General features: G+C 43.1%; 1 protein-coding gene across 4 annotated transcripts in view; it reads right to left on the reverse strand.

Annotated features, from left to right (window-relative positions):
- The window catches only part of TMC5 (transmembrane channel like 5), a 43,832-nt gene extending 28,005 nt beyond the window's left edge, over positions 1-15,827 (reverse strand). For 3 of the 4 annotated variants that reach the window (XM_040635264.1, XM_008696946.1, XM_008696945.1), the window contains exons 1-5: positions 15,037-15,827; positions 12,938-13,110; positions 7,965-8,054; positions 2,723-2,822; positions 23-110 (exon numbers count right to left, since the gene is read on the reverse strand). In XM_040635264.1, coding sequence (XP_040491198.1) covers positions 23-110; positions 2,723-2,822; positions 7,965-8,054; positions 12,938-13,110; positions 15,037-15,827 — 1,242 coding nt within the window. Of the gene's footprint in view, positions 1-22; positions 111-2,722; positions 2,823-4,918; positions 5,202-7,964; positions 8,055-12,937; positions 13,111-15,036 lie in introns of those variants that run through there. The other variant, XM_008696947.1, reaches the window with a different exon arrangement.
- Positions 15,828-16,057: the final 230 nt, after the last annotated feature.

Genomic DNA, 16,057 nt, shown 5'->3' on the forward strand with positions numbered 1-16,057 from the left:
GACTGCAATAAAGGCCTCTTACCCGTGAAATGGAGTTTAGACACTGAGCACAGCAGTTGAGCTCAAGCATTCGACGGGACTGCTTACTTTTCTCTTTGTCAACCATTTTCCTGTGGGGAATGGCAGAAGAAAGGGAGAGACACCCATGCTGTAATGATTTCGTTCCCAAAATATTTACTGAGTGCCGATGATGTGCTAGGCACAACCCACATAGTGAGCCAAAAGAGAATGATTTCCCCAGCTCATGGAGCAGACATCTCCCCTAGTTGGGAGAGAAAGACAGTAAACAATAAATAAGAGGTGTACTATGGAAAAGAAAAAGGAAAATAGAGCAGGTAAGGAAATGGGAAATGCTGGAATGGGGACTGTGCTATAATATTCGAGCAAAGCCTTGAAGGAGGGGAGGGGTTAGTTGTATGGATAAGGGATTGTTGCATGCATAGGGAACAGCCAATGGTGGGACCCCAAAGAGGCTGGGATGGCTAAAATGGAATGAACAGGGGGAAGAGAGGTTGAGTGATAGATATTGCAGGGGGAGGGGAAGGGTCCTATAAGTCAGTGGTCCTCAACTTGGGGAGATTTTGCCCCCCAAGGGACATTTGGCAATGTCTGGAAATATTTTTGGTTGTCAAACTCTGGGGGAGAGAGGTTTGCTACGAACATCTAGTGGGTAGAAGGCAAGGATGTGCTAAACCCCCTACAATGAACTGGACAGAACCCCACAACAGAGAATGATCCATCCCCCAATACCGGTCATACTGCGGTTAAAAAATCCTGCTGTAAAGTCTTTGGGGCCCTTATAAGGCCCTTACCCTGTGACAGAGGCAGCCATGCAGAGTTTGAAATGGAAGACTGCTTTCAGAAAGATCCAGCCACAGTTGGATTCTTCACCTTTCCATGAATTCATTGAATCTACCTTGCTCTGGTTCTTTTCTGGTTTTCTTTGTCCAACCCCACATCACCGTCTTCCGAGGGTCAGCTCACATGCCCTCCTGCTTTGCCCAAGCAGCCTGTATCACTCTAGCTAGTCCTGCCACCACTACCTTGATTTGGCCTGATTTCCTTTTTCTCATGTGTAAGTTACTTGTTGACAAATCCATCTCCCCCAGACTTTGTAAGTTATCTTTGCAGCCACAGAATAATTGCATCGTTGAATTATTTATTAGCAATTGTTGCATCCACTCCACTAGTTTCTACCAAGAGTACAAATTGTAAAAGAAAAAGGATGAGGAACAGTAAATATGAAGTCTGACAGCTAAAACAGCCCTCATTCTTAACTCTTGCTCTCTCTCTCTCTTTTTTTTTAAATTCTTTTTTTTTTAAAGATTTTATTTATTTATTCGACAGAGATAGAGACAGCCAGCGAGAGAGGGAACACAGGCAGGGGGAGTGGGAGAGGAAGAAGCAGGCTCCTAGCGGAGGAGCCTGATGTGGGGCTCGATCCCATAACGCCGGGATCACGCCGAGCCGAAGGCAGACGCTTAACTGCTGTGCCACCCAGGCGCCCCTCTTTTTTTAAATTCTTGCCCTTAGAAAGCTTCTCCAGACTTTTTTTCTTTTTCTCTTTCCACTAAACTTTGAATTTTAGAGTAATTTGAGATTTACAAAGAAGTTGCAAAAACAGTACAGAAAATTCCTATACACTATTCACTATTTTCTCCTATTAACATCTTACATTTCTTTTTTTTTTTTTTTTTTTTTTTTTTAGAGAGGGAATGGGGAGTGGCAGAGGGAGAGGGAGAGGGAGAGAGAGAAACCTTAAGCAGACCATGCTCATTGCGGAGCCCAAAGTGGGGCTCGATCTCATGACCCTCAGACGATGACCTGAGCTGAAATCAAGAGTCGGAGGCCCAGGCTACTGAGCCACCCAGGTACCCCAACATCTTACATTTCCATGGTAGTTGTCAAAACTAAAAAAACCAACATTAGCACATATACAAGTACCTAAACTCCACACTATTCTGATTTCACTCTTTCTTCCACCAATGCCATGTTCTATTCTAGGACCCCATCACCCATTCCATTTAGTTTTTCTGACAGTTTTTTTGACTTCCCTTATATTTGATGTCCTTGGTAATTTTGAGGAGTACAGGTCAGGTATTTTGTAGAATGTCCCTCCATTGGGGTCTGCCTGATTTTTTTCTTTGGTCATACTGGGGTTATTGTCTTTAGGAGTGAGTACCACAGAGGGGATGTGCTCTTCTAACCACTTATCTCTGGGGTTGCTAACCTTGATCACCTGGCCAAGGGAGTGTGGGCTAGACCTCGTCACTGGAAAGTTACTCTCCCTCACTTCCCATGCTCTACCCTTTGAAAGCCCATCACTAAGCACAGCCCACACTCCAGGTAGAGGAGAGAGGAGCATCTATATAGATTATTTGGAATTCTTCTGTAGGAAGATTGTCCCTTCTTTTGCATTTATATATTTCTTATCTTTCTTTTTTAAGATCTATTTATTTATTCAAAAGAGAGAGAAAGAGAGAGCAAGTGCGAGAAGCAGAGGGAGAGGGAGAGAATCTCGAGCAGACTCCACGCTGAGCATGGAGCCTGATGTGGGGCTCAATCTCACAATGCTGAGATCACAACCTGAGCCACAACCAGGAGATGGACCCAACTGACTATACCACCCAGGCGTCCCTCTTCCTTATCTTTCTGAGATGGGGCAAAAGTAGAAGACCGAGATTCATGTGAAATCTGGGGAAGAAAAGCTTTGGGTCCATACTTAAGGTTCCTTTTCTCTTCCATGGTTCTTGGTTGACTCCTGATGGCTTTAATTCTGTCTCTAGATGTCATTGGTATCAGAGATGCGATTAACTTTTGTCCTGTGGAGGAAAATAAATGGAGTTTAATTTTGTTTCCTTTCACAGAATATCAGCATTTAAAAATATGGCACTGAACTTCAATAATTTTTTAAATATATATTTTATTTATTTATTTGAAAGAGAGAGAAAGTGAGCGCACGACTTGGGGGAGGGCAAAGGGAGAAGCAGACTCCCCACTGAGCCAGGAGCAGGACAAGGGGCTCTATCCTAGGACTCTGGGATCATGACCTGAGCTGAAGGCAGACGCTTAACTGACTGAGCCACCCAGGTGCCCCCAAGCATGTTCTTATAAGAACACGAGGAAAGAAGAATAAATATATGGACTCAGTGATTCCCCAAGCCACAAATGAAAACAAGACAACGTGGGTTGGTTTTTTTTTTTTTTAAGTAGGCTCCACACATGGCATGGGGCCCAATGCAGGGCTTGAACTCTTAACCCCGAGATCAAGACCTGAGCTGAGATCAAGAGGTGGACACTTAACAGACTGAGCCACTCAGCCGCCCCAACGTGGTGTACTTTTTAACCTCAAAGCCAAAGCAAATGACAATGTTTGCACACAATTCCAATTTGATAGTTTTCTTTTTCCTATGACAAGAAGCATTCAGTGAAGCCACAAGCCCCTGCATCTGGTCAGGCTCCTCCCCTACTTGAATGTCTGAATCACTTTCTCTTGACCCCCACACTCCAGGCCCAGGTACCTTCTTTATATTTCTTGACTGTTGTCATATGCTCTTCTGGCCCCTGGAATAACTCCCCCATCTTCTCCCAATAACTCATATTCACATCTTCACTGAGCATGGCAGATACTGTGGGTCACCTACCCCAGCCATTTCTCCTTTTCAATAGAATCCTAATTTTGTTTAGGAATCTACCCCTTCCTTCCCAAGTCCCTGAGCTTCTGCAGGGTGGGACCCATCTTCAGGCACAGAGGGGGAGCCCCATGAGTCCAAGCTGATCCTTGCAGGTGACTGATTAGGCATGAGCATGCGACAAGATGTTGGCCAATGTTCTGTGACGGGTGATCTGCTGAGGAGTCTCTTGGAAAAGGTTTCTTCCTTTTCAAAAAGTTGAAAACCCCCCACAAAATCTCCAAGAAAAAGACAGATCCTTCTTCCTCTGGATGTTCTTGAGGACACATGTGAAGCCTGGAACTGCAGTCACCATCTTGTAACAGTGAGGAAGCCAGTTGGGGGTTTGAGTGGGGTAACAACAGAGGGAGCGAGCTTGTTCCCTGGTTGAGTTATTGAGCTGAACTCTTTATTTGACCTAGTAGAGGTGAAAAGGAAATTCCCCAAAGAGGGCCACCAAGTCACTCTGCTGAAGACAAGAAATTTGTGTCTCTCCTGAGAGGGAAGGGCAGCTAAAGAGAGAAGAAGAAAGTACAAGGAGGAAGAGGAAAGAATACAGAGATGTGGGGAGACAGTAGCATGAGAGGAGATACCCCAGTCTTCAATAAAGGGGCTAAACCCGCAAAATGCTTTAGTGTGAATGGATTTCTTTCCCTCCTAGAAATCACTGAGAGAGGCTGTACTTTATGTCTGGAATATGATGGGATGAACAGAAACAGCAGACAAGGAACCAGTGTTTGGTCTCAGAAACAGAAAGGCCGGATGTAGTGTCAGCTAAGACCTGGTTTCATGGCGAGCTTGGCAATAAGGGCCATCGTATGTTGCTGAATCCAGGGTGGGGGAGGAACTGGACCAAAGCGAGACAGCGGTTAAAGCGTCTTGCTGCATTTGAGCCCTGGTTCTGCCAGGTCATTTAACTTACTCATCAAGCAAATGGAAGTGGCAAATGTGCTTACCTCAAAGTGTGGGGAATAAGTCAAACTAAATTCGATGGCAAACTAAATTCGATGGCTAAGCAAAAGGAAGTGTTCGGCAGAGTGCAGGGCACAGAAAGTGAGCTTGATCAAGGTAAACTCCTTTCTAGCTGTTAGTTGCTCCCAAGGTGACCCCTTCCTGGGTCCGTCACATCCTTAGATCATCTACCAAACTTCAACCTACTTGATGTCTTAAAACTAAATAATCCTGTAGACAACTTGGAAGTGTTCCTTGCTCCCTTTCCTAACTCCTTTCTCCCAGCGTCTCACTACCTTGAATGTTTTCATGTGAAGTACAAGGAGTGTCTATGCCCACACTTCCTGGGCCATGAAGGGTCTGAGAAAATGATCCATTCAAAGATGTTGAAAACCGCAACAATGGCTTGCTCTTTTTGTCATGTGGGCAGCTGAAACTCTGAGAGTCTGTCACATCGATGTCAGAAACGCGTGAGACCATGCCGAAGCTTGAGTTCACCAGCGTCTTTTCTGGAGCAACCCCAGATGGAACATTCTCAACCTCGATGATGATTTCATTCACTTGGTCATCAGACAGCATCTCTTGCCTCCTCCCAGACTTGCTCTCCACCAGAGTAGCCTCCCAAAGACCTCATAGAGTAGTCACACTGGCATTGTTGGGAGCTGCCAGGAAAAGTGATGACAATCACAGAGAGATGCCCCATTCACAGGTTTTTAAAGACCAGGATGAGATTGCCAAGGCCAGCCCTACACAAATCACGACATAACTCCCTACATCTACACCAGAGGGGTCTCTTCATGAAGAGGTGTGTTTTCCTGCAGAGACCTCTGTCTTGGTAGCTAGGTAAGAAACTGGAAACAGAATCCTTCATTAAAGACAACAGGGTTCTAGAAACAGAAGGCAGAGATTCTTCTAAATGACTCATAATCAAAGGGCAAGATCTTCCTTTTCAATTTGGTACCTGTGGCCTAAAATTTATATTTTATATTTACAATTTTACATGCCTATATAAACCCAGATGGGTTTATAGAAAGACAATTATTATCTCCTGACTTCCTTGGGTAGCCAACCTACCACTTGTCTGTACCCCCGTATCCACTCTCCATTTTTCTCATACTGCCAGAAGCTTCCTTTCCTGTGTAGGCACTGGGCTCAGCTAAAATTCTCCTAGCTTCCTTTGTGGCTAACAATGGACCTGTAACCCCATTCTGGTCAGTGAGACATGGAGCTTCCAGGAATGATTTTTAAAAGGTGAAAGTCTGCCTGGTTCCACTTTTTGCCCTTCACCATTTCTCCTTCTTCCTCACCAGAGGCTGTCATTTTGAAAACAAGAGGACACACATTCAGCTGCGAAGGATGATGGAGAAAGAAGCTACGAAGGAGCTCAGTTCTGACAGCATCCTGTGCAGAGCTGCCATACAAACTATGAAGCCCCTCCCACCACACATAGTACGTGAGAAAAATAAATCCCTTTATTGTGAAGCCATGCTATTTCAGTGCCAGAACCTGAACACAATTCCTACCCAACAGACCTGATTTAGAAATCACCTCGGCCGTGTCATTTATTTAATAGTTGGGGAAACTGAGGTGCACAAAAATAAATTGACCTCCACTCTCATCACACTCTCATTAAACGGCAGGATTGGCCAGGACTTTCCTCCTCCTCCCCATCAATGATAATTAACGGTAACAATACCTGCCATTACTACAGGCCGAGTACTTTAGAGTATATAATTTAATTTTCATAATCACCCTATACATTATGTGCAACAATGAACCCTATTTTATAGCTAAGAAAACTGAGGCCCCAAAAGATTATTTGCCTCAAGTCACAAAGCCAGCAAGCAGCAGAGCTGAGAGTCAAACCCAGGTCCATCTGGACCCAAAGCAGGGCCTCTTAATCACTTCACCCTGGCCCCTTCCCTTCCCGTAATGAGATGCTGATGTATCTTTTATTCGTTCATAAATAAATGAATATTTATGAGTACCTACCATGTGCCAGGGGCTTCATGGGTGCATAGCGTAACCCATCAAAGTGACATCTTATCAGGAGGCTGTCCACCAACTAATTCTACATGGTTTGAGAATCCAAACCAATGCAAAGCAAAATGGTGAAGAAACCAGATTCACCTTTGGGTTCTCTACTTCTTTAATTCTCTCTGCCTTCTGGGACTCTCCCTTCACCAGAGGCCCCAACCTCAGGCTGGCTAGATCGAGCAGTCCAATGAACTTAAAAGCCATTTCCTTTCCTCAGTAGTTAAAGCCATTTTCTCCTCTAGTGGGAACCGAATGGAGAGTGTGATCATTTATACCTTCATGGTTTTCCCTCCCAAGTAGCAATACCCAACCCTGTAGAAGATATACCTCCCCTTGAGAAGGCTCTTAAAGAACGAGGCTAGGAGTGCCTGGGTGACTCAGTCAGTTTAACCTCCAACTCTGGATTTTAGCTCAGCTCATGATCTCAGGGTCGTGGGATCAAAGCCCACATTGGGCTCTGTGCTCAGTGCGGAGTCTGCTTGAGATTCTCTTTCTCTCCCTCTGCCCCTCCTCCTGCTCTCTCTCTCTCAAATAAATAAATAAAACTTGAAAAAAAAAAAAAAGAATGAGGCTAAAGGCTGTCATATCGGCTAGATATGGTTTTAGGTCATGAGGCCCCTTGATTTGCATTACTGTATAGAGGATCCCATCAGCTGGTTTACTCCTTGTTGTTCACAGATTTGCCTCCCAGTTTCAGCATCCCCTGGCCTCTCTCCTCTTTTGCTTCCCTTTCATCTCTCAGTCTCTGCCTCTGATCATACCTTCATCACCACACACAGTGATCCTTACAGAGCTTCCTAATTTCACAGCATTCTTTCTCCAGTCCAACCGCTCCTACACTCCAGCATCATAATAATTCTAAATTATTCAGAAAAATTTTGATCAATGCAGACTCAGAGGCTCTTGTTCCTTAACTCATTCATAAATCAATTCAACAAATATCTCTGAGCATCTACTATGTGCCAAGCTCTGTACTAGGTCCTGCAAGGTAATTCTACTTTCAATTCTTCGCTTCCCCCCTGTCCTTCCAGCCACACGAGCCTGTACATTTCACCTTGGGCCCACGTGAGTTGGGTTTCTGTCACATGAAATCAGAAGAGTCCTGATGAAGACACTTTGATGTCTAGGAGAGAAAAAACTGAAAAAACTCTGCATATCTAAAGATAACCCCCGTTACGGTAAATTAAGCAAGTACTGTATCAGTTACCACAACGGAGGCCAAAAGGAAATAGTGTTATCTGTATTGCCTTGAACGTGTTCCTCTCTAAGGTTGATTTTTTTGGATAGCACCCATTTAAGCCTTACCTTGGGGTGACTTGTGCCAGTCATATCCAGACAATGGTGGGTTTCCATAAACTGGGTGGGGGCTACTTTCACCCACATAAGCAGGATTCACTAGAATGAAGAGGCAGGAGACATCACCAATTAATCCCACCATACTAGATATTCCTGAGCACATAATGGTCAGTAAGACCTCAACCTTGACCTTCAGGTCCTAACAGACTAATGATTTAGTGCTTGGGTGGAAAACAAGATATAAATATGGAAACCATGCTATTCAGTACAAACAGCTTCAATCAATGGTTTTCATTTAAGTATAAGCCACGGTTAAAAATAATTGTTACAAGGGAATATTACTCGGCCATAAAAAGAATGAAATCTTGCCATTTGCAACAACATGGATGGAGTTGGAGGATATATTGCTAAGCAAAATAAGTCAATCAGAGAAAGATAAATACCATATGATCTCACTCATATGTGGAATTTAAGAAACAAAACAAATGAGCAAAGGAAAATAAGAGAGAGAGACAAACTAAGAAACAGACTCTTGACTATAGAGAACACATTGATGGTTACCAGAGGGGAGGTGGGCGGAGGATAGGTGAAATAGGCAATGGGAATTAAGAGTACATTTACCACAATGAGCACTGAGTAATGCATGGAATTGCTGAATCACTATATTGTACACCTGAAACGAATATAACACTGTATGTTAATTCTACTGGAATTAAAATTTAAACCTTGGGGGCACCTGGGTGGCACAGCAGTCAAGCGCCTGCCTTCGGCTCAGGGCATGATCCCGGCGTTATGGGATCGAGCCCCACATCAAGCTCCTCTGCTGGGAGCCTGCTCTTGCTCTCCCACTCCCCCTGCTTGTGTTCCCTCTCTCGCTGGCTATCTCTATCTCTGTCAAATAAATAAATAAAATCTTTAAAAAAAAAATGTAAACCTTGATAAAAATTTAAAAATTATTACACTAAGACCCAGGACATACCTACACATAAATAACTGAAAAGCGAGTTTCACTAAACAATACTTTGCTTGACTACATAAAAGGCTCTCCAATATATTCTTATTCTATTCCATTTCTTTTTTCTTTTCTTTTTTTTTTTTTTAGGTACGCTCCATACCCAGCAGCTCAATACAGGACTTGAACTCACGACCCTGAGATCAAGACCTGAGCTGAAATCAAGAGTCGGACACTTAACCGACTAAGCCATCCAAGCGCCCCCTATTCCATTCTTTTCTATCGCATTTTTCAGAACTAATTTCACAACTTGTTCATGGACTACAACTCGAGTTTGAAAAATACTTGTCTAGGGGGTTGAGAAAAATAGGCAGAGCAGAGGACGTTTAGGGCACTGAAACTGTTCTGTATGATACCATAAGGGTGATACATGTTATTACACCTTTGTTCAAACTCAGAGAATTTCTAGCACCAAGAGTGAATTCTGATGTAAACTATGGACTCGAGATGATAACGATGTGTCGGTGTAGGTCCATCGATTGTAAGACATACATCATTCCGGTGCCAGATGTTGATAATGGGAGAGTCTTTGCTATGTGGGGAAAGGAGTTATGTGGGAAATCTCTGTACCTTCCCCTCCCTCAATTTTACTGTGAACCTTAAACTGTTCTGAAAAAAAATTAAGACAAAAGAAAATGAAACAAACAAAAAGCTTGTCTAGATAATCACAGAAGTTTCTTCTACTTCTAACATATTATGAGAATGCATGAATAAATTTGAAATATGGCACGATTTTCTTAGGGACAGAGTCTACGCTCAGCATCTACACGACAGTGTCATGAATAGTGTATTTTTATTCAACCCACAGTAAACATTAAAACCTAAACTCCTCAACAGAGAAAATAGAACCCATTTTCATGTGAACAATGCACAAAATTACATTGCAGGAAGTTCTGAACTTCTTGCTGGGGATCTGTTTCCAGCTTTGTTACTGGCTGATGCCCTCCGGCATGTTACCTAAACTCTCTGAGCTACGATATTGTAGTCTCTAAAACAGGAATAATGATGGGACCTTCACATAGCATTGTTGAGGGAATCGCATCAGTTAACACATGCAAAGTGCTGAAGGTAATCCTGGAACATAGTAAACTATTGATATGTACTAACTATTGTGGGAGATCAACAGTTATTCAGCATTTATCACACCACCATTCCCTGGACACCTTTACTGAGGTTGGGCTTGGTCATGTGACTTTTATCAATGGAATATGGCAGAAGTGACAGTATGCCAGGTCCATGCCAAAACCTTAGAGGCATTGTGTGGTTTTGCTTGCCACTTTGAGCACTTCTGGCTTATGCCATGGAACAACAATGCCCCCAGGTGGCTCGCTGGTTCAAGAAGAAGGACACTAGGCTCTAGACACAGAACCCATGACCAGGAGTCAAGCACTGCCATACCCAGCCTAGTTCAAACTCCAAGCAAACCTGTGGGTGAGAAATAAATGCTTCTTTATTGCACAACACTGGGTTTTTGCATCTGTTTGTTATGCAGCATTACTGTGGCAATAGCTAACTGATACATCCCTTACCAATGTTGTTGCTATTAATTCATTTAGCACTGCTTAAGCACCTACTGGGGCCAGGCACTGTGACACTAGGAAAATCACCTAGAGCTTTAGAGAATACATGGATGAAGATGGGTTCTTAAGGAGAACATTGTCTATAACGATGGCATAGTACTGGACAAGTGATTGCCAAGGGCTACAATCCTGGTCCTACAAAGGAGTTCAGAAAAAAGAAGTCACACTTGACTACTTTTTTTTTTTTTTTAAGCATAAGTAGTCAGGGGCGCCTGGGTGGCTCAATTGGTTAAGCGTCTGCTTTTGGCTCAGGTCGTGATCCCAGGGTCCTGCTATTGAGCCCCAAGTCAGGCTCCCTGCTCAGCAGGGAGTCTGCTTCTCCCTCTCCCTCTGCTCCTCCCCACCACTCATGTTCTCTCTTGCACACTCTGCTCGCTCTCTCAAATAAATAAATAAATCTTCTTTAAAAAAAATAAATAAAGCATAAGTGGTCAGGAATATTTTTGCATTTGCCCTGATCCTACCCAGCAGCAAAACAGGATAAGTATGAGTCAGGCTTTGGGTCAGACAAACTGGCTCTTTCAATTTAACAATGAGGTGATCTTGGGCACTGCGCCTCTGAGCCTCAGTTTTCCCATCTATAAATAGGGAGAACAGTAGTGGCTCAGTGAAAGGTGGTTGTTCAGATTTAAACAAGGCAATAAAAGTTAAGATCTTGGCAGAGTTTCCAGGGCATAGGAAACATTCAAAATCTGCTTGGCATTATTAGCTCCACTTGCATTGGGATAAGGCTGTGTTTCTCAATCTTTTCTATTGGCCCCCTAAGGAGTCTTTTTAGATATTTCTTCCCTATTACCCTCCCCCATGAAATTTTAATATTACAGAGATACTGTGTATCTACTTATATATGTGTATTGGTGCTTTATATATAAAAAGAGGAAGAGTTTTCTGGCCTTTGAAGAATAAATTTTACTGGGGCGCCAGGTGGCTCAGTTGTTTAAGCATCCAACTCTTGGCTTCGGCTCAAGTTATGGTCTGTGGGTCCTGGGATCAAGCGGTATGTCAGGCTCTGTGCTCAAGAGGGAGTCTGTTTGAGAGTCTCTCCCTCCCCCCTCTGCCCATGCCCCCCACTTGTGAGTGCACACTCCCTATCTCTCTCTCTCTCTCAAATAAATAAATCTTTATTTTTTTTAAGATTTTATTTATTTTTCAGAGAGAGAGAGAGAGAGCACAAGCAGGGGGAGTGGCAGGCAGAGCGAGAAGCAGGCTCCCTGCTGAGCAAGGAGCCCAGTGCTGGACTCAATCCCAGGACCCTGGGATCATCACCTGAGCCGAAGGCAGACACTTAACTGACTGAGCCACTCAGGTGTCCCTAAATATATCTTTAAAAAAAAAAGAATAAATTTCACCCCCTTGGGATTTATATTGCCCCCCCCCCCATTGAGAATGCATGACATAAAGGTTTGGAACAGCCCCAACAAACATTTTCTATGCAAACATGTACTAGTCTTTGTTTTTCATCAGTGCATGACAATGCATCCCATCCCCTCCTCTCCACCTGCTTCAAACTCTTCCCCATTGATCCTCTCAGGCATAAGGAATCCTCCAATTGCATCAACTAGCACTTGGGTCCCTCATTCTGTTCTTGGTTGAACACTCCTCTTTTCTGGCCCCACAGGCTCTAAATTTCTATAATATTGACTCTCGTGTAATGAACTGGCTCCTTTTACTAGATAGCAAGTCCCTATTCCCTCCTGGAGGATAAGAACTTTGGAATTTCCTTTGCCTCCCAGAGCTAAACCTGTACACACAGCAGATTCTCAGGACAACATCATTGTTCACATATGAATAGTCTGCTTGCTCATTTTTTTGTTTTTGTTTTTGTTTTTAGTCTTGACATGCTGGTGTCACCCACCCTTATGCTTTAAATAACTTGAGGACAGAGTTGCCTCTTACTCCCTTTGCCCCCCAGTAGGTTCTGAATACCCACGTGCTGACTGAACAGCACAGTCTGAATCTAGCCCACAAGTGATTTTGTTTACCCAGTTCAGTGCTTTATTTTTTTTTTCTTTGCTTTGGAGCATGTAAAAATCAGGTGGTTTCACTAAACACCCAGATTTCTTGCTTCTTTAGAAAAATCTGAGGATTTGGCCATAGTGAGCCCACATTTCCCCATAACCCCAATGGGCCAAATCTACATATCAGTCACCTCACGTAGGCACAGGGTGTGCACACTCTCATTTTGGATAATCCCTAACCAGGCTGCTTTGACAAGTGATGATACTGCTTGTCTTTTCTAGACCCTCAATATTCAACCTTTGTAAGGTGGGTGTTTGAACAGGGAGGGATTGACCAATTCTTCTCCTCCTGGGACTTTTAATAATTGCTCCCCTAAGCCCACTGATTTGACTTTCTTCCCAGGATATGATCTTCATCTTACAAATGCTTACCATAGCCATAGCCAGGAGCCCCTGGCACAGAGTTGCCATACGGATTTGCCATCTCCAGGGCTTTCATTGCAATACTTTCAGGGTAATCTTCATTCTCTCTCCCATGGATGCCCAAGGGGCCATCACCCTTATGACGAAATGAGGGCCGGATTGAAGATGTTCTCCTGAGCACCCTGAAATCCCAAAATGATGGTTCAGTATTCACCCAGTAGCATAGTAAGGATAGTCATCCATTCATCATCCATCCATCCATGCATCCATTCATTCATTCCACAAATGCTGACTGAATGCCAACCATGTGTTAGGCAAGGTCTAGCGGGTGAGAACACAAAGATAAAAACATGGGGTGTCTACCCTCAAGGAACTTTCAGTCCAATCTGGTAGAACTTCTGAGACACAGCTAAGCAATTACAATACAAGTAGTAACTGGTGAGTGCCAGAAGACAGGCCCAAGGAGCTCAGAGGAAAGAGAAAAGAATTCTGCCTGGCAGTTTGGAGGGAAATCTACATGGAAAAGAAACATTGCAGGTGGGATTGGAAGGATAAATTCATACATAAAGAGTTAGGAGGAGGGCATTCCAATGATGAAGAACAGCATAAATAAAGGTGTGAGACCATAAATAAAAGTGCTGAGTATATAAAGGGAATACTTTAAAAATCAATTAACCTGGAGCAATGGTCTCAATTTTAGGTACATTCCAATTCCCAGTTCCTGCCCCAGACAATGACATCAGAAGCTCTGAAAGTTGGGTCCAGGCACCTGTATTATTTTTAAAGTTCCCCAGGTAATCAGGTGATTCTAAGATTCAGTAGGGAGGGGATAGGGGAGATGGGAGGAAGTCAGTCAGGCAGGTCTTTGGAAGAACTTTACATTAGACCAGTGCATCCCCCTTAAATGTTATCATAAGCAAAGCAGTGTGGCCTTTCTTCCAAAGGTTATGGAGAACCATGGAAGATCAGAAACAAAGGAGTGAGAGAATCAAAGGTATATTTTGAAATGATGAATCAGGCAGTGGGGGAATAAGACCAAGGAGGCCATTTTGATCTGGTTCTGTTAATCTTCATATTTAGGTTCTGAAGACCTTTGACCCTACTGCACACCCAAATCTTAAATCCTTATTCCTCAAGATAAATACAAGCCATTAGCTTTTGTTGAATTTACAAATATTACTAGTAGAACTAGTACATGCTAAATGAGACTCATATTGGTTAAATTTTCACAGGGTAAAATTTGTTACGGATTAAAAGTAATCTGACTAAAGAATCACGTCTTGTTGGCAACAGGAACATTGAAAACTTAACCCAGAAAAAAAACAGATTTGGTAGAACGAAGTCATCCAAACTAACACTGTCAATGTCCAGTACTGTACTTAGTAAAATTTGTCAATGACTAAAAATTGCTGGAATATTAAAAAGATTTTTGACAAAATTTAGTTCTACAAAATCTGAACTAGGAAACATTGGACTTAGTTTTTTAGAATGAACTTAAAGGAATACCAACAATGGGGGAAACTATGATTGATAAAATATGATGAATACAACAATGTAAAAGATCAATAAACTAAATCTGCCATAAACAGGAAAAGTGACCAATTCTGATGACAATAATTATAGTAAAATAAAAATGAAAGTGGAAAAAATCAGGAGTGGTCCAACTACCTTGAATTTTAAAAAAGCAATTGAGGAATTAAATTGAGTTCACGGAATTAGATCTTCAAAAGATTTTCTTGGTTAAAAACACATCCCTGTGGATATAATTCTGGTTAAAAGGTTTGGGTTCATAACTATCAAGTCTTAACCCTAACTTTATTGGCAAAGTAGTAGGGTCAAAACAGTGGGAATCTAAATGTCTTGTAGGGATTATAGGAAGAGGTAGGAGACTGTGGAAGGTGCTATCCAAGCAAGAGGTGATGAAAGATTATGTCCAGGTAACGGCTTGAGAGCTCAGGCTGAACGTCCGTGGCCCAGGTGAGGTCTACAGGTAGGTATGAAAGTTTCCTACAACTTCAGGTCACAAAAACCATCTAATGTGTCCCTAACCCAAACAACACCAACCAGGTTCCATTGGCTTGATGATCTAGCATTCAGCCCCCACTTACTCTCTGGTTATTTCTGAAGTCTCAGAAGAGCCATAATCATGACCATCCTCAGCAATGGGGTAATCAGGATTCCCCCAAAAGGCTGGAGAGTTTTGATGGTCCTCAGCATTGGGATAGTCTGGTTCCGCAGAAAAGATTGGAGAGTTAGGTTGGTTCTCAGCTCCTGGATAATCAGGCTCTCCCAGAGTGTCTATGTATGGATTGATTCTGGAACCAGCATATTCTGGATTCCTTCTGGAACCGGGATGGTTGGAATGTGCTCTGAAGCCAGAATGGTTAGAGTTTCCCTGAGCTCCAGGGTAGTCTGGTTCTCCCAAAGAGTCAAGATAATCAGGATCTGTTCTGAAGCCTGCATAGTTTCCACTGCTTCTGGAACCAGCAAAGTCAGAATTCTGTTGGGATTCAGAGTAGTCTGGCTCTCTGGATGAGCCTGGATGGTATGGTTTGCTCCAAGGTCCAACATAATCTGGCTCTGCCAAAGATGTGGGATAATCTGAACTTCTTCTGGAGCCAGCAGAGAATGGATTGCTTCTGGTGCCAGACTGGCCTGGATTACTCTGAGATCCAGGATAATCTGGTTCTGCTAGAGACCCGGGATAGTCTCGACTTGTTCTGTAGTCTGCAGAGTATGGGTTGCTCCTGGTGCTAGGGTAGGCTGAGTTGTTCAGGGCATCTGGAGAATCTGGATAATCCTGAGTTTTCAAATGCTCCCAGGTACGGTTCCAAGATCCTGAATAGTCGGGGTAGTCTGGATCTTCCTCATACCCCTTATTGCTGTAGTAGGCAGACATGCTGGCACAAATTCTTCACCTGGAGTGTTAAAATGTTCCTGCATTTGAGTTACTCAGGGATCTTTTTTTTTTTAATCTGAAAAACAAAAAGAAGGAAAAGTTCAGATTTTTTTTCTTCCCTGCTGAGATTGCTGGTTATCTTCCACTATCTATTCTCCTTTCTTTCACAGTTAGGTACACAGCTGCTCAGAATCAGGACTATGTTTCCCAGTCTCCTGTGCACCAAGATG

Source organism: Ursus maritimus, unplaced genomic scaffold (assembly GCF_017311325.1).
Source record: "Ursus maritimus isolate PB19 unplaced genomic scaffold, ASM1731132v1 scaffold_2, whole genome shotgun sequence".
In the NCBI taxonomy this organism is placed as follows: domain Eukaryota; kingdom Metazoa; phylum Chordata; class Mammalia; order Carnivora; family Ursidae; genus Ursus; species Ursus maritimus.